General features: G+C 47.1%; 2 protein-coding genes across 3 annotated transcripts; one reads left to right on the top strand and one right to left on the bottom strand.

Moving 5' to 3' along the window:
- Positions 1-3034: 3034 nt before the first annotated feature.
- Positions 3035-12578, bottom strand: C2H8orf76 (chromosome 2 C8orf76 homolog). The gene is made up of 6 exons (XM_077809837.1): positions 12316-12578; positions 8726-8821; positions 7878-8021; positions 6536-7062; positions 4771-4903; positions 3035-3320 (listed from the first exon to the last, which is right to left on the bottom strand). Exons 1-6 carry the CDS (start codon positions 12424-12426, stop codon positions 3162-3164), a joined length of 1170 nt encoding a protein of 389 aa, XP_077665963.1. The 5' UTR covers positions 12427-12578; the 3' UTR covers positions 3035-3161.
- Positions 12579-13008: 430 nt separating this feature from the next.
- LOC144260910 (uncharacterized) lies at positions 13009-22090 on the top strand. 2 transcript variants are annotated; one of them, XM_077809835.1, is made up of 4 exons: positions 13009-13087; positions 18336-18856; positions 20595-21003; positions 21591-22090. In XM_077809835.1, exons 3-4 carry the CDS (start codon positions 20598-20600, stop codon positions 21839-21841), a joined length of 657 nt encoding a protein of 218 aa, XP_077665961.1. In that variant the 5' UTR covers positions 13009-13087; positions 18336-18856; positions 20595-20597; the 3' UTR covers positions 21842-22090. The 2 variants fall into 2 exon arrangements, with proteins under 2 accessions (XP_077665961.1, XP_077665962.1); XM_077809836.1 differs by lacking the exon at positions 13009-13087 and adding an exon at positions 18226-18282 and having other exon boundaries at positions 18747-18856.
- The last annotated feature ends 1569 nt before the right edge of the window (positions 22091-23659 follow it).

Raw genomic sequence — 23659 nt, 5'->3', positions numbered from 1 at the left:
TCTGCTGAGACAGCCGGAGGCTGGTTATAGGGGGTACACAATAGAGGTCCTTCTACTCTAGAACTTACTTCACCCTTTGTAAGGCCTGTATATTTACAGGATTTTCTGAGGAGCTGGAGCGTGGTTTGGGAGCTTTTCCTGGTAACTGATAAACAATTTTCCTTGTTCCTGTGAAATCATAGCTTGGGGACTGCAGAATCATAGGCTGTGCACAGCTAACCAGGAGAGTGGATTGTTGTTAATGATGGCCACAGGACTAGAATATCACACAAACTTGCAACTTACCAGTAAACATTTATGGTTACGTTCCATAAAAGACCCTTTTTAAATGAGAGCACTGTGATAAAGGGAGCTGCTGACTAGCCAGTACATTTAATCAGAGGACTCATATTTTGGTCCTTTAAAAATATTTTGTAGCGTAGAGTTTCACTACCAGGTGGACGATTTACCTATTCAGTCATCTGTTCATGCCAAATTGCAGCAAGGTGACATTATGACTTGCATTGTGCTTTAGTTAAATTTTTAAAGCCGAACACCAGGGATATAGCTTCTTCTTTGATGAGGAATTCACTGGCATAAAATTTCAAGCCAATTTAATGGTGTGCTGCAAGTTCCCAAGACACGTCTCAAGATGATCCACCAACAATAGTGCCCACTGGCTAAAACAGACTGCCAGTAATAATAAAAAGCATAGCTATCCTAGCACCAGCTCTAGAGTTTTCAAAAAAAAGCAACTGCTACCAACCGGCCCGTTATACAAATCATCTATCACAAAACATTTTGCTGGTCCTAATATTTTATAGACCTAAGCAACTGATAGTTCCTCAGAATAAAGCCAACTCTTGAGATTTGACCTAGTCATTCATAGCCCAATGAAATCCCCAAAAGCAGTCTCAGTGCTGTGCAAATATTAAACTATATGAAATTGATCCAATACGGTAGTGAGGGATACTTTGTGCAGCTGAGTTCTCCAAAACTTTAGAGGAAGTGTAGATTGGAGACAAACGGATAATAATGTGGGAGGTCCACTTTGGATAGAGTATAAGGGTCAAATTCAGCCCTGGCATTAATGGGTGCAGCTCACATTAATTTACATAAGGGCTGAGCTTGAATGTCAAGTGAATGTCATTTCTGTTCTGATGGAAAGTAGTTCACAATTTCAGCAAAAAATTAAGCAAAAAATCCTAAACAGGCTCCCACAAGCTAAACTGGCCAATGATCAACAGCACATGTAATTACAAGCAGCTGCAGAAGTGTCCCAACTTTCAGCAAAGCCCGAGAAAGATACTGACACACCACTTACATTTGCTTGAGGAGAAAGGCTCATGTAAACACCACCATGTGACTCCACTTCAACTCTGCTAACTGTGGCAGTGAACAGCTGGTTATGTCTGCCATAAACTAGAATTACTGCATTCAAATGCTTATTAACAGTATTAAATAGCATATAGTTAGCGTGCTCCCATGCAACAATCACTTTAGAACCATTATAACTAGCTTTCCATAAATCTTCCTATCCAAAAGTAGAAACTGACAGTCTAGGAAGTACATATAGTTGTATGTAAGCATCAATTTATTCAGTGTCGTCTTTAAAAGAGCCCAGTAAAGTGTTCTAAAAGTAAAGAATACACATGACTAAAAGGAATACTTGGTTATATTTAAGTATACTTGCCAAACAACTACCTTCCATAACAAGCTGTCCAGGATGTGGTTTAACATTAAGTTACAAAAACACCATAAATAATTTGATATGACAGGGAGGCAATTTTTTTTTTCCCCTGGAGAAGCCCGATACTTAACTTTTACTGAACACAAATGGTTACTGAGCATTACATAACAATGCTGAATAATTGTTTTAAACTCCATTTCAAATTAGCAGAGACGTGTGTTTTTGAGTGGGGGAATTACAGTCCAGTGTATTTGTTTTTAAAAGCTTCAGCATTCTTTAGTACACTGAAAAGAAAGGCAAGCACAAGATAAGGAAAATCCCCAAGAAAACAAAATCATGCTGAAAGAGTATATTTTGATTTGGTAACAGTTAATGAAAAATTAATGAGAACAGAATACATTTCATGTTTGAAGAGGAATAGGGAATAACTTTTTTTTAAAAATTAAGAGCACACCTTGGTTGCCTGGAATGCAAATGATGTTGAACAGAGAAAACCAAACAAAGATCTCTGCCTTTTCCAAAGCACAGAACAAGTCCAAACCATGTAATTTCACTGCTTTTAAATGTACAGCAAACAGGTGTCTGGATTCATTATAAATTGAAGGTTTAACATGAAAAATCTGTACAGATGAGAGAACTGGTTTGCAGTACGATCAACAATGCATTTTTCTCTTGCACAATTTCACAAAGAGTACAATCGGACTAAGTTCTCTCCAGTATGTATAGCCTCAGAAACTTATTACTCTGAGCCCTCTGCACAAGCAAAAGTGGGGATGTATAGTGAGTTCTACACTTGCACAGAGAACCCATTAGTCTTGAAGAGAGACTCCCTGTGCAGACTAGAAGGGACATATTAGCATTACATTTTTAGAAAGTCATAGAGAGTTGCTCCTTATTGAAAATGTTCTGAATACAACTTAATATATTAAGGTTCTCAGCTATCTGAATTTGAATAGTAGAAATATCTCTACTTATAAAGAAATACTAATTTTAAAAACACACCCACCAGATTTTAAAATAAGAAACTGCTAATTCTACAGCTCTAAATACAGCAAGATAAAACCAAATACTGAAGAAATTTCAAGCTAGATATTGTGGTGAGACTCCCCTAAGGACATCAGAGCTGCAAAGAAATCATAGGTGAGGTGTGCCCAAGAAGTAAACTTTGTGATGTTTGTGTTGCAATATGCCTTTGAAGGCTGAGAATGTACCTTGCCGTGGCCCAGTTTTAAACCAGATCTGTCACTTCTATTGGAAATGTTGTAGCACAGAAAGAAAAAGCCTACAAGTATGCAAGGAGACTGATGATTATAAATGCAGCCAATATATGCTTTTAAAAGATATACAATCATGTTACTTTAAAAATAAAGAAATATGAACTTTATTCCATAAGTTATTCCATCATCATTAGAGGTAGAGAGGATAAAAAAATAAATACAATAGCCTGTAAGTTACTTATGATGGAATACATATATCTGGGCAGAATTGTCTCTCAAAATGACAAAATGTCTTGGAGCTTTTTGAACCATTTGCCTTCAAATTCTATAGCTGATGTAGTTACCAAGGATGTCAGGGCTGAAGGGCCTACAGATTTTATCTCTCCCTGAACACCCTCTTTCAGTTTTTCTGGAATGAGATCCTCTCCCATAACCTGCAGGTGAAATAAAAAGGGGGAAGAAAAAAAAACCTGAAAAATTAACAGCAGGGAAAATAATACAGTTTACAGCAGTGGTTCTCAAAGCCAGTCCGCAGCTTGTTCAGGAAAAGCCCCTGGCATGCCGGACCGGTTTGTTTACCTGCCTCGTCCGCAGGTTCGGCCAATTGTGGCTCCCATTGGCCACGGTTCACCGCTCCAGGCCAATGGGGCTGCAGGAAGGGTGGCCAGCATGTCCCTTGGCCCGCGCCGCTTCCCGTTGCCCCCATTGGCCTGGAGCGGCGAACCGTGGCTAGCGGGAGCCATGATCGGCCAAACCTGCGGACGCAGCAGGTAAACAAACCGGTCCGACGAGCCAGGGGCTTTCCCTGAACAAGCAGCGGAACGGCTTTGAGAACCACTGGCCTACAATAAATAAACATACACTTACATCTAGGAACACTAATAATACAACCGAGCTAAAATTTCCAGCACATGGTCAAACTGTTCACCTACTGCATTGTGCAAAAAGAATGGGACACTGAAGGCCCATGTGTCATAGCTGCAAAACTCCTCTCAGTTGGTCTTGGCTGTGCTCTGATGTTGGGGTTTTTGCTCACAGGATGAAAGTGAGAAACCTCAATGCCAAATATAAATACAAGTAATTCACACACGGCAGCAGCAGCAGCATTTTGATTTCCCAGGAAGGCAGGCATTATACCAACAAATGCACGAGAAGGGAGTCATTTCCTTTCCCAGATTTCTTTGTAATGTACTAGATAATCTGCATACTACTGCCCTCTAATGGATGGAATCAGTCCTGCTCTAAAGTGTCAGCTTGCAATGGACTTGCCTTTTAGTGGCTGATTAAATAAAAAGTATAAAGCCCTACTAGTGACAGCAAAAGGAGATTCTCCTTGAGTTCAAAGTATATAGATGCCTATGTGTCATGAACTCAGCACCTCAAAATCCATCTTTGAGGCTGCATGTTTGTAATCTCTATGAACTCAGACATGGAATATATTCCCACTCTTATGGAACCATCTAAAACTAGTATAGAACCTAGTACACAGAATAAGACGACAAAAATTAATACTGTTAAAATAATTATTGCAAGGAAGTTTCAGTTTGGTTTTCTGGAAAACTAATAAGAAACTGGAGTGTTTAATAAGACTCCATGTGTTCTCAGTTTGTTGTATGTTTATAATTTTCTCTCCTGGACACATTTTTCTTAAAATGAAACTGTGTCCTAATCAAAGCAAAAACAATCAGGTAATAACAGAATACCCCAAAACAACAGGCACCTCTTCAAAGTACCTACAAATGTAAGTCTGAAGAGTCGGTGCTTACATAATGCCCCTTCCCCTTCCCCAGGAACATTTCCAATAGACAAATCTCTGCAAACTAAGTGGATCAATATAAGACAGTGTCTATGAACTCTTGTTTCACAATGAAATGGTACACTCACCTCAGTAATCAATAGCAAGGATTCTTCCTTTAAACCAAAACCTTTTACTTTGTCTTCAGTTTCCTGCTGAGCCTTTAAATTCTTCTCCAAAGCAAAGGATGACTGTTGCAACTGTGTAATCTGAAGTAAAAGCCTGAAAGTAGGAAGTCTCAGTGAAAATATGCAGCCAATTCAGAGGAGTGCTGACTGTAAAAATATTAGACAACATGAAATCAAGTCTTTTTAAGTATTGTTTTAAAACAAACGTTTTTTCTTGGGATTTTTAACCAGGGAAGTGGAGAAAGAGGAGAAATCTGTACACACCTATGCAGGTTATATTATACTCAGCACTGTGATATGAGATACACCATGCTTTGATATGGGATACCCAGCTTCAGCGTTCATCCTGTGCTCAATATCTGATTTCAGACTTAACAAGAAAGCAGCATCTTGCTGCATATAGAGATGACTATCATTGTAAACAGGAGAGAGAGAAACTTCAGTTTTAAGGCAAAAAGGCACCTTAGATTGTGGGGGAGGGATAGCTCAATGGTTTGAGCATTGGCCTGCTAAACCCAGGCTTGTGAGTTCAATCCTTGAGGGGGCAATTTAGGGATGTGGGGCAAAAATTGGGGATTGGTCCTGCTTTAAGCAGGGGGTTGGACTAGATGACCTCCTAAGGTCCCTTCCAACCCTGATATTCTAGGATTCTAAAGAATCTCGTAAGTTCATATTCATCTCCACACAAACCAGTCCTCAGACATGGCTCTAAAATCTTTTACAACTGTACTCATTTCAGAGGAAGTGCTGCAAGCCTCAACATGATGCTTTTAGTGCATTTATAGACAAGCTCTTTCACCAGCAGAAGTTTGTCCAATAAAAGATATTACACCTCACCCACAGTTTTAGTACAGAACCTTATTCGCTGAGGGGTGAAATTCATAGGAACATCTCTCCCCCCCTTTTGAGGGACAGTTATACCTCACCTGTTCTGAGGTGTACACTAAACATTTTAAAATTCCACAGGATGATTTTAACATATTCAATGACTTATGAAAATCTTGGATTTCTTAGAGGCAAGGACAGAAATTCATAAGAGCTCATTTCTAATAATTTTTGTCAAAGATTATGTTTTTGGTTGGGAAGAAAGGGGGAAGAGAAACAGTTATGCAATTCATTGTTTTCTCTTCAGCCAACTGTCACAGAATTAAATTTATTTTTCAACTTCATCCATTGTGCAAACTGGTGAATTATAAAAATAATTCATTTTTCTCTGAGCTATCTAAGCTGCAAGCAAATAAGACAGGCTGTATAACCAGGAAGGAAGTCAGCTATCCCTCTCCATTGCTCAAGTTGTTGCTGTACCATGAATTCCAAAACTAAAAGCAGCACGACAACGGAAATAGCACAGTATTAGTAGTGTAAGTATGGGAAGCTTTCCATATAAAATCATTTTTAAAAAGACCGTTGAGAATATATATTACCACTTTAGGGTATTAAGGCAAAGAATTTAAAAAATTGAATTAATTTACATTTCATCCATTCACAAGAGTGGTTTGCTTTTTGCATTTAACTCAGATTGCACAGTGAAATCAGACTGGTCAGTTTTATTTTCTGGTGCTCTTGCAGTAGTACGTTTGTGTGTGTGTTTGCAACAATGAGGGAAATATTTAAATTGACAATGTCAAATTTTGATATTAAGGTTTAGGAATACTACATTTTTAAAATAAAATCTTTTTGGACTAAGGGTAGTTAAGGTTTTCCCTTTAGTTATATATTTAGTTACCTTGTTCTAACAAAGGAAGCACATGCCTTTATCCAAACATCTTTCAATGCTTCCTGTCCCCAGAACTCAAAGGTAGCATGTTTCATTTTGTCCCGTGTTTCACATTCTTCTGTGATATGGAGGGATCCCTCTACCATGTGGTTATCGCTGTAAGATACTGAGCTGTCTCTGATTGTTTTTGTAGAAAGTGTTGACCAAACGTCTTCTCCCCCCCTATGTGTTTTGTGACATTGAAGGTTCATTTCTTTTCCAAACAGTCCTGGTGAGGTTTGGAAAACTTGGTCATTTGCACTACAATCTTTGCATTGAACAAGTTTTGTTTCTGAAATGAATGATGGAGGCAGAGTCTGTAAAAAGTACATATAAGCCTCAGCAAGTAGCTTCCAGTTCCATGGGTTAAAAGGATGTAAGGAAATCAGTTGCTGTAGGCATGTGACCTTTTTCTTGATATTTTTCAGGCGACAGTAAATGGCAAACTGCAGGTTGAGGACAGTTGTTAAATGATCTGTGTTAGTTGCCCCATTTCTCTAGAAACAAATTATGACAGATTAAATACAGTAGAATGGACAGAGTCATCATTGTTCAGGAGGATATTTTTTCCAGTGATGCACAAATCCCTCCCTCCACTTATGATTTCCAAAATTAATTCTCCAAATTCTGTTAAATATTTTAAAGATAATCTGATATAATGATGTGCAATCAGCCACAGCAGATTCAAGAATGCACTCCCCTAAGTGGTGCCTTATCCCAATCTGACATTATCATCCTTGAATTTTATCACGACTTATCTTTTTTATAATTTTATACTGCCACCCATCAACACAGTATCTTAGTGTCTTCCACATAAAACAGCAAAAGCAAAATCCCTAGTGGACTTCATGAAGTCTCTGGCACTTCTCCTTTTACAGGAACAGAACTCTGCTTGGGGTAAGATTTTTGGAGGCGTGTGGGAGGAGTTGGTAGCGAATGCTTGGGAGTAAGAGGGGTGTTCAAATTGGGGATGCCACTTACGGTGAAAAGGTATGGACTATTCATTTACTCCCTTTCTTAATTACATTAATCCTGGCCAGAAGAGCAAGATTCTACTCCTCTCTAAGATTACCACCAACACTTTTGTGGCAAAGCGTTTTAATTTGTAAAGAACAAATACATATATTAGTGACAACCACTCTCCCTTTACCAAACATTCCTTGCACTGAGCTCACACAAAGGGGTTATTTTACAGGAGAATGATATTTTTTCAGAAAACAGTTATGTGTTAATAAAAAAAAAAAGTACTAATCATGGTAGGGTGGGTGTGTAGGTGTTGCGGGGGGTGGGGGGAAAGGACTGCTTAACTAACCAGTTTTTCTGCAATATCCAGAGCCTCCTTGTGCCTTCCTAAGTGAGCTAAACACCGAGCTTGGCCCTCTTGGACATCTCTTCTCATTGCAACGTTACTGGAAGGTAACAGCAGCAAGCAGCTTGAGTACTCATACAGTGCTTTCTAGTAGGATGTTTGCAAAAATAAAGGTTAAAATGAAAAGCAACAGGATATAGGACTAAACAGATCTAAAAGAAAAAGATCAAAAGCTATAACTTAAATATGCACCACAATTACAGCTATAATCTGAATGGATAGGAATTCGAAGATCAAATCAACAACCTATTTTGTTTAAGGTGACCTGCCAAGTACTTTGAAAAACTGGGCATGAGCTGGCTTTTTAGAGGGGGTGTGGAGAGAAATGGTGAACTTCTTTATTATGTATAAAGACTAATAAGGAAGATGAATATAAAAAGTGTTAAACACAATCCTTCAGGCTGATGAACAATCTCAACTATCACTGATGTAAATGGGGTTTGCTCAGCACATGAAAGGATCATGTACTCAGTCGGGAAAAAAATAAAAGGTTAAAAGAGAGCAAGGAAGGTCCGAGTATCAGAAAACATCTGTAGAAATCTAATAGCTCAGCCGATAAATCAAGCCTTACAAAATGTATTTGATCACAGAAACCATTTTTCATTTGGACCTAGTCGGTTTTAGGTGGAATCCACTATATTTAAAGTTTTGAGCTTTAACTACTTGAGGTTCCCTTTAAGAACTACAAGACATAAACACTCAAGCTGTTGATGCAGAAAGCTTCAATAATCCAAGATCTCAATCTGACTCATATCCCTGTTTCACAGAAAGTACTGGAACCATAAAAATACCTGAAACTCTTGTTGTCTGTATGCCAAATCCCCTCTGAATTTTTTGGCAGTTAGAATTTCAACATTGTCCTCGCTGTTTGCTTCCTCACAAAACCACTGTAAACACAAAGGAAAATATTCAAGTGTATTGTGGAAATTGAAGTTATGATTTTTAACTTGGCTATTAAGCAGTTTACAACAACAAACTACTACTGTCAGGACTGAGTACAGTATTTCAGGATGAGACTACATAGCAGTAGATTTGTAAGTGGGGAGACAGCATGAGGGCCAATGCAGCCATCATATTTAGAACAGGGTGAGCAAACTATGGCCCAGGGGCCAGAAATGGCCTGCGAGCCATTTTAAGCCAGCCCGCAAGCTCCCGCTGGGGAGTGGGGTCTGGAGCTTGCCCTGCTTTGGCGCTCCAGCCGGGACATTGGGTCTGGGGCCGCACCACGCGGCTTGGCCCTGCTCCGGTGCTCCAGCTGGGGTGCTTGGTTGGGTGCCGCACCATGCGGCTCCTGAAAGACGTGGCATGGCACTGGTCTGACTCCTACACACTCCAATGGCCCCCTGTGGTGCTCCAATGGGAGCTGCAGGGGCGGTGCCTGTGGATGGGGCAGTGAGCAGAGCCTGTCACCCAGCACCACCCCAGAGCCCGCACCCCCAACCAGAGCCCTCACCTCCTCCCGCACCCCAACCCCAATTTTGTGAGCATTCATGGCCCACCATACAATTTCTATTCCCAGATGTGGCCCTCAGGCCAAAAAGTTTGCCCACCCCTGATTTAGAAGCTACCACACCAAGTTCACAAACAAGTTCACCATAATGGGTAAATATAATACTGCATTAAATGCAAACATTTAATGGTACTATAAAGTTAAGATTGTGAACCAGACATCTAAAAAATAAGGAAATTAAGAAGTTAAGGTTTCAACAGCAATTTATCTCAGGTAGGATACACAGCCTATGTATTTTATAGCAGCAGTTCTCAACCTATTTCTTTCCGAGGCCCCCTCTCAACATGCAATAAAAACTCCATGGCCCACTAGTGCCACAACAACCGCTTTGCTGCATACAAAAAACAGGGCCGTCATTAGGGAATAGCACGCAGGGCAGTTACTTGGGGCCCTACGTCACAGGGGCCTCCACAAAGCTACATTCCTCAGGCTTCAGCCCCTGATGGCAGGCCTCGGGGCTTCAGCCCCAGAGAGTGGGTCTTTGCCTTTCTGCCCTAGGCCCCAACGAGTCTAATTCTGGCCCTGCTTGGCAGATCCCCCTGAAACCTGCTTGCAGCCCCCTAGGGGGCCCCAGACTCCTTGTTGAGAACCATTGTTTTACAGCATACCCAAGTATTGGCAGGCTGAAGTGTATAGTCAACAAATAGAGTAGAAATCTAAACTTTTCAATTTCCTGATTCACATTCTTGGTTTTCTCAATCTTAATGTTGCATTCACAGTCATTTTCACTTATTTTTTTAAAAGAAAGATTAGAGACATGCTGCTGAAAAGTTTTCACAAAGTTCTGCCCCTTCTAAAGTGCCACAGCAGCATGACTATTCTATTTGACAGATTCTTATACCATCCTCATCACCATAGTGCCTTAATCACCATAACTAACATTTGCCATGTGAGGTTCATTCTCTCTCTCATCCTCTCCTCAGGATGTGTTAAATGGAGAGTTTTGGTTTGGTAGAGTGTGGGTGGAGGCTGGAGGAGTGTGTGTGTTTTAAACGTACATGCTGCTATATATTTATGTTACAGTAGACAAATGACCTAAACTCAGAAACACTGTAAAGACAACTCTCAAAGCCAAGGTGGACTATCTACTGTCAGCACTCATTTTACCATTTGGACAACGTGAAAAACTGTATGGATTATTATTTGCATTACCATAGAAGCCTCAGTCATGGACCAGGACCTCAGAGTGCTAAGTGCTGTATGAACACAGAGCAAAAAGCCCCAGCCCCAAAGAGTTTACAATCTAAGAAATGGATACAGGTCTAATGCACATGGGTGAACACTGCAGGCCCCATTCTGCTCTCACTTAGACTAGGCACAGATCTGGCACTGCAAGAACCCCACCCCCCAACAGTGGCCTGGCACAGCCCCTTCCCAAAATGCCCCCCCACTACCCATACAACAGTGTCCCTCAATCCAACCCCCCCAACAGTTCACTGACCCAGCCCCCACACACGTTACCGCCCCAATAGTGCTCCCCAGCCCAGCCCCCACTGCCTGTACAACAGTCCTTAAGACTGCCACCTTTCTAATTGCTGTTAACCAGACCCTGCAGGCCCTGCTCCGCCTCTTCCCCTAAACCCCCATCCTGTTGCTCATTGGACATCTCCACATCCCTCCCCCCAGCTGGGCTCCCTCTGCTGAGTAGGAGCTGGTGCGGGTTAATGATCTGGTGCCTCCCCCTGCCCTGTGGTAATCGGACTGTTGGTGTCCACTCAGTACATCTGACTGGACGCTGCCAGGTCCCTTTTTCAACTGGACTTTCCGGTCAAAAACCAGATACCTGGCAACCCTGACATGGTATCCAGACGCCAAAAACTTGACTGTCTGGATAAACCCCAGACAAGCGGCAACCATAACATGGCCCCCCACTGCGCGTACAACAGTGCCCCCCCAGCCCAGCCCCCACTGCCCATACAACAGTGCCCCCACAGCCCAGTGTTCGCCAACCCCCTAACAGTGCTCCCCAGCCCAGCCCCTGTTGCCCATACAACAGTGCCCCCCAGCCCAGCCCCCCACTGCCCATACAACGGTGACCCCCAGCCCAGTGTTCCCCAGCCCAGCCCCCACTGCCCATACAATGGTGCCCCCCCAGCCCAGTGTTTCCCAGCCCAGCCCCCCAACAGTGCCCCCCAGCCCAGCCCCCCACTGCCCATACAACGGTGACCCCCAGTCCAGTGTTCCCCAGCCCAGCCCCCACTGCCCATACAACGGTGACCCCCAGCCCAGTGTTCCCCAGCCCAGCCCCCACTGCCCATTCAACGGTGCCCCCCCAGCCCAGTGTTCCCCAGCCCAGCTCCCACTGCCCATACAACGGTGCCCCCCCAGCCCAGTGTTTCCCAGCCCAGCCCCCACTGCCCATACAACGGTGCCCCCCCAGCCCAGTGTTTCCCAGCCCAGCCCCCACTGCCCATACAACGGTGACCCCCAGCCCAGTGTTCTCCAGCCCAGCCCCCACTGCCCATACAACGGTGCCCCCCCAGCCCAGTGTTCCCCACCCCAGCCCCTACTGCCCACACAACGGTGCCCCCCCAGCCCAGTGTTCCCCAGCCCAGCCCCCACTGCCCATACAACGGTGCCCCCCCAGCCCAGTGTTTCCCAGCCCAGCTCCCTGACAGTGCCCCCCAGACCAGTCCTCCACTACCCATACAACGGTGCCCCCCCGCCCAGTGTTTCCCAGCCCAACCCCCAAACAGTGCCCCCAGCCCAGCGCCCCACTGTCCATAAATGGTGCCCCCCCGCCTAGTGTTTCCCAGCCCAGCCCCCACTGCCCATACAACGGTGACCCCCCAGCCCAGACCCCCTCCTCGTGGGCCCGGCCCGGGGGCAGAGGACACTCCCCGGGGGCTCCCGCGAGCCGCCGCCCCTCACCCGAGGCTCGCAGCGCTTGGCGCTGTAGGCCGCGCAGCCGCCGCCCCGGCCCCTGTCCCTGCTCTGCGCGAACACTGAATCCTCGAATTCGGACCCCAGCGCCGGCTCCATCGCCCCAGCACTACCGGCCTCCCTGGCCACAGAGTCCCGGCTAGAGCGCCCCCCGTGCGGGAACAGATAAAGCCGTGGCTAGAGTGTCCCCTGGCTGAGCCTAGCCAGAAGGCGGTGCCGCGCAGCGGCGAGCGTGCTCCCCCACGGAGACCATAGAGAAGCGCGGACCCGCGGCCAGAGTGTCTCCCCTGATGGGGTACTGAGCAAAAATCAAGGAGGACGCGGCTAGAGAGTCCCTCCCTGGCTATAGAGACGCAGTAGCAGCAGCTAGAGTGCCGCCCCGTGCTTCCGGGAGCCATCTCGGACTCGGCCTAGGCGCGCCCGCGGCGGCGATGCCACTGGGAGGGGAAAGAGCCGAGACACTGGTGGGAACCGAGCAGTCGGAGGGCATTGGGTCAGGCACTGCGCCCCAGGGCCACCTGGTGACTGCAGCTCCCGGCATGCAACACACCTTCCTCTGCCAATCGGGGGTGTCAGACGCGGAAACTACAACTCCCAGCATGCAATGCTCTGTGTGCTGGGAACTGTAGGCCTTTCCATGCCCCACTGCATGCTGGGAACTGTAGTCCGAGGCTGTGGCCACGCAAAGGTCAGAGGCAGGGTAGGAGCTGCTCCCGGAGGCACGTGGGCTTCTCGCCACTTTCTCATTTATCCCCTGCCGGTAAAGTTAATATTTGCATTAGCACCAGCCACCAGTATCCAAGATCAGGAGGAGCATTGCCAGGAGATGGAGGGACGTGGTTATTCCCCTCTATTCGGCACTGGCTAGGCTGTTCTCAGTTGTGGCAGCTGACGGCACCAGGAGCAATGGTCTCAAGTTGCTGGGGGAGGTCTAGGTTGTGTAAGCAGAGTCAGGATGAGGCCACCCTGACATCTGGTGGTGAGGTGTGGCAAGTCCTGGAAAAGAATTTCAGGGGCTGATCTCATTTGCATAGGCACACCCACCCCGCCTAGAATGAGGCCATAGCTGCCGAAATGGTCACTTTGGGCTGCTGTGGGATCCCCAGTGTCTCTGTTATTGGGGCAGGAAGAATAAATTGTTATTACCCTGATTATGGGAATCAAGGACAGTGGAACTGCACTTGGCCTTTTGTCATGATGGAGGGACTCGCCATCAACTAAGTAGCACTCGCTAGGCAAGGGACATGGGTTCCAAAACTCTGTGAATTGAGAGAGAGGCTGGGGATAGGTATTAATAATTGGAGGTATGGGGCCCTGATGAGGGCTTTGCATGCTAACTGCACTGTCTCTTCTCTCCACTGTGGACTATCAGAGCTAATTTTGATTCTATTAGGAGTCTAGTTACAGGCTGTTAAGCTGAATTCACTTTACACTAGCACTGAGGCTCCATTACTATAAGCTAAAATTGCAAAAGAACTAAACTTACTAAGAGCTAAAATCATGGAGTGTTGTGTTAAGTGGGGGAGCCTGAAGACATATGGTGGAACAGTTTGTGGGGTGCCTGGGGCAGCTCATGGGGGCCTTATTGGGATCCAGGAAGTGGGTGGGTGAAGCCCCATGGAGAGGTGGGACAATCAGCTTTGGGCCATGAAAGGTGCCCCTTACACACACACACCCCGCCCCCCCATCTCCACCCAGGTTGGGAGGTAAAACTCTGCAGATAAACTTTTGAACTCTGGGGCTGAACCAGGGTCACAGACTTTTGGGTCATGGGACTTTGGGTGATTTTGGGTTGATGGATTCAAGAACCAAAGGGAAAGGACACATCCCAATTTGCTTGGCGTGGGGTTTTTTGGGGTTTTTTTTGCTCATGGGTTGTGTTATGAATCCTGTTGGTGGTGTTTCCCCAACATAATGCCACATTGTTTCTCTCTGTTATTAAAAGGCTTTTTGCTACACTCAGACTATGTGCTTGCGAGAGGGGAAGTATTGCCTCTTGGAGGCGCCCAGCGGGGGTGGTATATATTTGTCACAGGTTACTGTGTGGGGGCTCGAGCTGGTTTTGCATTGTGCTATTGGAATGGAACTCCTAGATACTGAACCCGGCCCTTGTTGCTGCCAACTCTGACAGGCAGAAGGGTTACAGTTGGATATTAGGAAACACTCTTTCACTAGAAGGATGGTGAAGCACTGAAATGGGTTACCTACAGAGGTAGTGGAATCTGCATCCTTAGAGGTATTTAAGGCCCTGGCTGGGATAATTTAATTGGTGTTGGTCCTGCTTTGTGCAGGGGGTTAGACTAGGTGACCTCCTGAGGTCTCTTCCAACCCTCATCTTCTATGATCAGGAGCCCAAGCATCACCATGTGCACAGGTAGGGAGGGAACTTTAGCTTAGTGCAGGGGTTCTCAAACCTCTTTCTGAGGGCCTCCCCCACCCGCCCACCCATGCTATAAAAACTCCACAGCCCACCTGTGCCACAACAGCTGGTTTTCTGCTTATAGAAGCCAGGGCCACCATTAGGGGATAGCAAGCAGTGCAATTGCCTGGAGCCCCATGCCACAGGGGCTTCCACGAAACTAAGTTGTTTTGGCTTCAGCCCCTGGTGGCAGGGCTCAGATCCCCAAGGTTCAGCCCCATGCAGCAGGACTTTAGCTTTCTACCGTGAGCCCCAGTGAGTCTACCCTGGTCCTGCTTAGTGGACCCCCCTGAAACCTGTTTGAGGCTCCCCCAAGGGGCCCCGGACCTCTGATTGAGGGTGGGGGGGGGCTCCTGCAGGCTGCAGCAGATGCATGCAGGCGGCAGCCCCAATGCACACCTCTGCTCCCCCCGTCGCCGCGCTTGGGCTCTGTGGTTGTCGGGGGGGCTGTCAGGGAGCAGGGGTGTGGAGAGGGGTTGGGACAGGCAGGAGATGGGAGGGTTAGACGGGTCAGGAGTTCTGGGAGTCCTGTCAGGGGGTGGGGGTGTGGAGAGAGGTCGGAGCAGGCAGGGAGCAGGGGGGGTTGGATGGGTCGGGAGTTCTGGGGGAGCTGTCAAGCGGTGGGGGTGTGGAGAGGTGTCGGGGCGGGCAGGCAGGGGCCAGGAAGCAGAGGGGGTTAGATGGGTTGGGAGTTCTGGGGGTCCTGTCATGGGGCGGGGAGTGGTTGGATGGGGCGTGGGAGTCCCAGGGGTCTGTCTGGGGGCAGGGGTGTGGATAAGGGTTGGGACAGTCAGGGGACAGGTAGGGAGTAGGGTTCTAGGGGGGGCAGTTGGGTGGGGAGGGTCTCAGGAAGGGGCAGTCAGGGGACAAGGAACAGGGAGGCTTAGGTAGGGGGTGGGGTTCTGGGGGGAAGTTAGGGGCAGGGGTCCCAGGAGGGGTTGGGAGTTCTGAGGGCGGCAGTCAGGGGGTGGGAAATGGGAAGGAGTGGATGGGGGTGGGGCTAGGGTGGGGCTCTTCCCCCTCCCCTCTTTTTTATTGTTGAAATATGGTAACCTCTGGGGGGGGGGGCGCATGATGGCATAAGAATAAGATCCCTTTCTGAGCTTGGATAGTACCAGGAACCCATTTGTGGTCACTCTGTAAACTCAAGTGTAACCCGTCTGCCAGGTGGGGCCAGCAGCAACTAGGGCTGGGTTCAGTATCTAAGGGTTCCTTTTCAACAATACAACACAAAATCGGCACAAGCCACCACACAGTGACCTGGGACAATTACACACCACCCCCTGGATGCCTCTAAGAGGCAATACTTCCCCTCTTGCAAGCACAGAGTCTGAGTGTAGCAAAAGCTTTTACTGAAAGGAGGGAATTAACTCAGTATTAATTTGGGAAAACACCACAACTAGGGCTCATAAACACAAGCCATGAGCAAAAGACCCACCCCCAAGTAAGTTGGGCAGTGTTCTTTTCCCCTCAGGGTTTTAAGGCCAGCAACCCAAAAGTCCCTTTAACGTGTCCGTCCCTTCTCTGTACCCCACTCACAGTTGCTGTCCTTGGCCAGTGCAGCCCCAGAGTTCAGAGGTTCATCTGCAGAGTTCACCTCCCACCCTGTGTGGAAGGCGGGGGGAGGGGTAAGGAGGCACCTGCTGCATTGCTCGGGTACTCATTCATCGCCCCAACGGCTGATTGCCACGCCCCTGCAACCACCTCTGGCAGCATAAAACTCTCGGATAGGCTTAAGTGGCACTATGGTGCTGCAAAGGCCTCACACTGGTCTGCTGCATGGGCTGTATTTCACCCTCCTTGGGAAAACCTGGTGCTAGCAGACATCCCCAAAGCAGGGTGAGCAATCTGCAACACCAGCAAGTGGCAGGGGAGCCCCTCTGCTGGGTGTGTTCAGCAGCTGGGTTTGTCGTCTGTCGCTCTTAGGAAAATAACACTGGTTTATGCAAAGGGCTCTGCTCTGGCCCTCTCTACTAGCTTCTCTTCTGGCTGCTTGCCATGTCTCTCCACCAGCCACCCTGCTGGTCGCACCTCTCTGCCAGCTGCCCACTCATCAAGATGTCTTCAGGCCCCCCCCACAAACACACACTTAACAGCTCTCAATGATTTCAGCTGTTGTGGTGGAGCTTCACTGCTAGTGCACACTGGGCAGTCTCTTGCAATAGAGATACTGTCCCAAAGTAGGTCTAATACTTAGACCTAGATATCAGTGATTTCAGCTCTGCAGCATGTAACAAGACTCTCAGTTGGTCTAAATTAGCTCTTTTATTATATCATGGAGAGAGAAAAAAAGCAAATGGTGTCCAGGACCCACACCACCCAATACAAACACCCATCCCCACCTTCTCTCAATTCACTTGGGCTTTGAAACCTATGTACAATGACCAGAGAGCAAGTATGCAAAATCGGGATGGGGGTAATAGGAGCCTATATAAGAAAAAGACCCCAAAATCAGGACTGTCCCAATAAAATCAGGACATCTGGTCACCCTAAACCCATGTCTCCTGCCTAGCAAGTGCTGTTCAGTTGAGGGTGAGTTCCTCCATTGGGGTATGCCAGGTACGGTTTTGCTATCCTCGGTTCACACAACTAAGGATAGCAACCCTTTATTACTCCTGCCCCAATAACAAGGAAATTGGGGATCCAACAGCAGCTGTAAGTGATCATTTGGGCAAGCAGTCCCATTATGCTGAGCACCTAGGCAGGAAAGGTGTATCCATGCAAATGAGATCAGCTTCTGAAATCTTCTTCCCACAGCTCACCACTAGATGTCTGTTTACATAAGCAAGAACATGTCTCATCCATAACTCTCTAACTGACAAGTGTCCAGAGTCCCTTGCTTGATCAGTCTGCTTGTTAATTACCTCTCTTCACAGATCAGATTTTAACAAATCCAGGCAAGATCAGAAGTTGTGTCCTAGGAAGAAACTTTCATGTGACTGGTTTGGTGTTGCATGTGCAACATTTCAATACGCAAACAAGAAGTTTTCATGTTTGGCCTATAATGAACCTGATTGTTCTGTTGAAGTTCCGAAAGCTTGTTTCATGGTTTGAATAAAGTGTTCTGTGAAGCCACTTGTTGCAGGATGGTACAGTGCAGATGTAACATGATTTGATGCCGTTACTTTTCATGAAAGCTTGGAAATCTGCTGAAACAAATTGTGGATCATTGTCACTTACAACATGTCCTGGCAGTCCCATGTGAGCAAAAGGGCTTGGTAGAACTTGTATGATACTTGCAGATGTTGTGGATGACATGCAGAAAACTTCAGTATCTAAGGGTTCCACTTAGACTATCAGTCCACTACTACTAGAAAATTGGTACCCAAGAATGTTTCAGTGACACGCAGATTAATTTGTTCCTAGGGAGCAGACAGACAGTTCCAAGGATGAAGTGGTGCCAGTCATATTGTGCACCCTCTGACAGCCAGAACAGAATTCTCCATGTCAGACAACCTTGAACAATTGTGATTTCATTCCTCCAATGGAAGAATAGCTTTAAGCTCTACACTTGTTCTGTCTTCCAGTCTTTTAAGGTAGCTTCATATACCTCTGCTAAAGTTATGTCTTTGCTTGTTTCTTGTTTCAGAATTGCCTGACTAATAGGAAGTATGCTAATTTGTGCCACATTGAACATATTAACAGCTGTAGTCCATTTCCAGCATTTCCCTTTCTGAAGCAACTGATTCAGTGGGTACAACTGTTGCCAGGTTTTGCAAGAATTTATGGTAATAGTTAACGAACTCAGTGACTGAACAAACCTCTGTCATGGCGTCAACTTTCTCCGGTGTCTTATGCACAGTCCTTCAGCTTCTGTGATGCGTCCACAATATGTAACTAGTTCCTCGAAGACCTCACATTTGTCTGGATTCACCTGTAATCCATATTCTTCCAACCTTTTGAAAACTTGTGCCAGATTCTTCAAATGATCCTCGTCACTGGATCTGGTGACAATGTCATCTAAGTAACAGCTACAGCTTGATCTATTTCCCTCTGCCAGACTTCCAGGATGGATGCCACTCCAAATACTAGTTGGTTATACTGGAACAAGCCTTTGTCAGTGATGATGGAGTGGAATTTCCTCAACCCTTCCTCTACTTCCATTTGCAGGTAAGCCTGAGCTAAATCCAGTTTGATAATTTCTTCACTTTGGCCAGCAGTAAGAAAATATATTCAGTGCAAGGTAAGGGGTATTGTTAAGTATGGTAAGGTAAGAGTATGGGATTAGTGGTCACCTTAAAATCACCACAAACCCTGACTGCACCATTTTTCTTCATGACAGGAACAATGGGAATCACCCATTCATTCCAGTCAGTCGTGGTTAGTATGCCCATACCATCCAGACATTCCAGCTCCTTGTCAGCTGCATCTCTGATAGCAAGTGCTACTTGTCAAGCCTTGAAGAACTGAGGGTTTGCTCCTTCTGTCAGGATGATCATAAAGTCACAGGACTGGAAGGGACCTTGAGAGGTCATCTAGTCCAGTCCCCTGCACTCCTGGCAGGACTAAGTATTATTTAGACCAGGGATCGGCAACCTTTGGCATGCGGCCTGTCAGGGAAATCCGCTGGTGGGCCGGGACAGTTTGTTTACCTGCAGCGTCCACAGGTTTGGCTGATTGCAGCTCCCACTGGTCGTGGTTCACCGTTCCAGCCAATGGGGCTGCAGGAAGCAGCAGCTAGCACATCCCTTGGCTCGCGCCTCTTCCCGCAGCCCCCACTGCTGGGGAACAGTATTCTGCACCAGGCCTGTATCAGCTCCCACCCTCATTCTCAGCACAGCCGCACTTGCTTACAGGCTCTTGGTGCTGGAGGACAGTTAAACCAGCAGCTGTGTATGAGCCCTACTGCTTCGTCACCATTGTTGGATCTGTTATGTCTGGACTCAGGAACCTGCTGATTAAGACACAGGCAGAGAGCTAAATAACCTACTTTTTTATTCAACTGATGCATTGTTTCTTGCTCCACCACACGCTGCTACTCCACTACAGGGGATCTTGATACATAAAGATGCCCTCTAGTGGTTAGCAAGGAATATGCACAATTACATTACAGACCTTACAGGAATCAGCAGGTGTGCTCCCCCAACTGGAATTTTTTTTAGTTACGAACTCCAAAATATGTGAGTTCATGTTGTTTGCAAAGCATAAGGTCATATTTAGGCCCTGATCTTGCCCTGTGTCCATGCAGAGCCCTACTGAAATCCTAGACTGCACTCTTTAAAAAAGTGTGAGCATGAATGAGCCTCTGCACTGCAGGAAAGGACAGAGGGCACTGGGAAACAATACACTTAGCCCTGGTCTACACTAGGACTTTAGGTTGAATTTAGCAGCGTTAAATCAATGTAAACCTGCACCCGTCCACACGATGAAGCCCTTTTTTTCGACTTAAAGGGCTCTTAAAATTGATTTCCTTATTCCACCCCCGACAAGGGGATTAGCACTTAAATCGGCCTTGCCGGGTTGAATTTGGGGTACTGTGGACACAGTTCGACGGTATTGGCCTCCGGGAGCTATCCCAGAGTGCTCCATTATGACCGCTCTGGACAGCACTCTCAACTCAGATGCACTGGCCAGGTAGACAGGAAAAGAACTGAGAACTTTTGAATCTCATTTCCTGTTTGGCCAGCGTGGCAAGCTGCAGGTGACCATGCAGAGCTCATCAGCAGAGGTGACCATGCAGAGCTCATCAGCAGAGGTGACCATGATGGAGTCCCAGAATCGCAAAAGAGCTCCAGCATGGACTGAACGGGAGGTACGGGAACTAATCGCTGTATGGGGAGAGGAATCCGTGCTATCAGAACTCCGTTCCAGTTTTCGAAATGCCAAAACCTTTGTCAAAATTTCCCAGGGCATGAAGGACAGAGGCCATGACAGGGACCCGAAGCAGTGCCACGTGAAACTTAAGGAGCTGAGGCAAGCCTACCAGAAAACCAGAGAGGCGAACGGCCGCTCCGGGTCAGAGCCCCAAACATGCTGCTTCTATGATGAGCTGCATGCCATTTTAGGGGGTTCAGCCACCACTACCCCAGCCGTGTTGTTTGACTCCTTCAATGGAGATGGAGGCAACATGGAAGCAGGTTTTGGGGATGAAGAAGATGATGATGATGATGAGGTTGTAGATAGTTCACAGCAAGCAAGCGGAGAAATCAGTTTTCCCGACAGCCAGGAACTGTTTCTCACCCTGGACCTGGAGCCAGTACCCCCCGAACCCACCCAAGGCTGCCTCCTGGACCCGGCAGGCGGAGAAGGGACCTCCGGTGAGTGTACCTTTTAAAATACTATACATGGTTTAAAAGCAAGCATGTGAAAGGATTAATTTGCCCTGGCATTCGCGGCTCTCCTGGATGTACTCCCAAAGCCTTTGCAAAAGGTTTTTGGGGAGGGCAGCCTCATTGCGTCCTCCATGGTAGGACACTTTACCGCTCCAGGCCAGTAACACGTTCTCGGGAATCATTGTACAACAAAGCATTGCAGTGTATGTTTGCTGGCGTTCAAACAACATCCGTTCTTTATCTCTCTGTGTTATCCTCAGGAGAGTGAGATATCATTCACGGTCACCTGGTTGAAATAGAGTGCTTTTCTTCAGGGGACACTCAGAGGTGCCCATTCCTGCTGGGCTGTTTGCCTGTGGCTGAACAGAAATGTTCCCCGCTGTTAGCCACGGGGAGGGGGGAGGGTTGAGGGGGTAGCCACGCGGCGGGGGAGGCAAAATGCGACCTTGTAACGAAAGCACATGTGCTATGTATGTAATGTTAACAGCAAGGATTACCCTGAAAGAGTGTAGCCACTGTTTTATAAAATGCGTCTTTTTAAATACCGCTGTCCCTTTTTTTTTCTCCACCAGCTGCATGTGTTTCAATGATCACAGGATCTTCTCCTTCCCAGAGGCTAGTGAAGATTAGAAAGAAAAAAAAACGCACTCATGATGAAATGTTCTCTGAGCTCATGCTGTCCCCTCACACTGACAGAGCACAGACGAATGCGTGGAGGCAAATAATGTCAGAGTGCAGGAAACCACAAAGTGACCGGGAGGAGAGGTGGCGGACTGAAGAGAGTAAGTGGCAGGCTGAAGACAGGGCTGAAGCTCAAATGTGACGGCAGTGTGATGAGAGGAGGCAGGATTCAATGCTGAGGCTGCTGGAGGATCAAACCAGTATGCTCCAGTGTCTGGTTGAGCTGCAGCAAAGGCAGCTGGAGCACAGACTGCCACTACAGCCCCTGTGTAACCAACCACCCTCCTCCCCAAGTTCCATAGCCTCCACACCCAGACGCCCAAGAACGTGGTGGGGGGCCTTCGGCCAACCAGCCACTCCACCACAGAGGATTGCCCAAAAAACAGAAGGCTGGCATTCAATAAATTTTAAAGTTGTAAACTTTTAAAGTGCTGTGTGGCATTTTCCTTCCCTCCTCCACCATCCCTCCTGGGCTACCTTGGTAGTCATCCCCCTATTTGTGTGATGAATGAATAAAGAATGCATGAATGTGAAGCAACAATGACTTTATTGCCTCTGCAAGTGGTGATCGAAGGGAGGAGGGGAGGGTGGTTAGCTTACAGGGAAGTAGAGTGAACCAATGGGCGGGGGGGTTTCATCAAGGAGAAACAAACAGAACTTTTACACCGTAGCCTGGTCAGTCATGAAACTGGTTTTCAAAGTTTCTCTGATGCGTACCGTGCCCTCCTGTGCTCTTCTAACCACCCTGGTGTCTGGCTGCGCGTAACCAGCAGCCAGGCGATTTGCCTCAACCTCCCACCCCGCCATAAACGTTTCCCCCTTACTCTCACAGATATTGTGGAGCGCACAGCAAGCAGTAATAACAGTGGGAATATTGGTTTCGCTTAGGTCTAAGCAAGTCAGTAAACTGCGCCAGCGCGCCTTTAAATGTCCAAATGCACATTCTACCACCATTCTGCACTTGCTCAGCCTGTAGTTGAACAGCTCTTGACTACTGTCCAGGCTGCCTGTGTACGGCTTCATGAGCCATGGTATTAAGGGGTAGGCTGGGTCCCTAAGGATAACTATAGGCATTTCAACATCCCCAACAGTTATTTTCTGGTCTGGGAATAAAGTCCCTTCCTGCAGCTTTTGAAACAGACCAGAGTTCCTGAAGATGCGAGCGTCATGTACCTTTCCCGGCCATCCCACGTTGCTGTTGGTGAACCGTCCCTTGTGATCCACCAGAGATTGCAGCACTATTGAAAAATACCCCTTGCGGTTTATGTACTCGCCGGCTTGGTGCTCTGCTGCCATGATAGGGATATGGGTTCCGTCTATGGCCCCACCACAGTTAGGGAATCCCATTGCAGCAAAGCCATCCACTATGACCTGCACATTTCCCAGCGTCACTACCCTTGATATCAGCTGATCTTTGATTGCGTGGGCTACTTGCATCACAGCAGCCCCCACAGTAGATTTGCCCACTCCAAATTGATTCCCAACTGACCGGTAGCTATCTGGCGTTGCAAGCTTCCACAGGGCTATCGCCACTCGCTTCTCAACTGTGAGGGCTGCTCTCATCTTGGTATTCATGTGCTTCAGGGCAGGGGAAAGCAAGTCACAAAGTTCCATGAAAGTGCCCTTACGCATGCGAAAGTTTCACAGCCGCTGGGAATTGTCCCAGACCTGCAACACTATGCGGTCCCACCAGTCTGTGCTTGTTTCCCGAGCCCAGAATCAGCGTTCCACAGCATGAACCTGCCCCATTAGCACCATGATGCATGCATTGGCAGGGCCCATGCTTTGAGAGAAATCTGTGTCCATGTCCTGATCACTAACGTGACTGCGCTGACGTCGCCTCCTCGCCCGGTATCGCTCTGCCAGGTTCTGGTGCTGCATATACTGCTGGATAATGCGTATGGTGTTTAATGTGCTCCTAATTGCCAAAGTGAGCTGAGCGGCCTCCATGCTTGCCTTG

Source organism: Eretmochelys imbricata, chromosome 2 (genome assembly GCF_965152235.1).
Source record: "Eretmochelys imbricata isolate rEreImb1 chromosome 2, rEreImb1.hap1, whole genome shotgun sequence".
Classification (NCBI taxonomy): domain Eukaryota; kingdom Metazoa; phylum Chordata; order Testudines; family Cheloniidae; genus Eretmochelys; species Eretmochelys imbricata.
The sequence above is the reverse complement of the archived record's forward strand: the minus strand, read 5'-3'. Positions and strand labels throughout refer to the sequence as shown.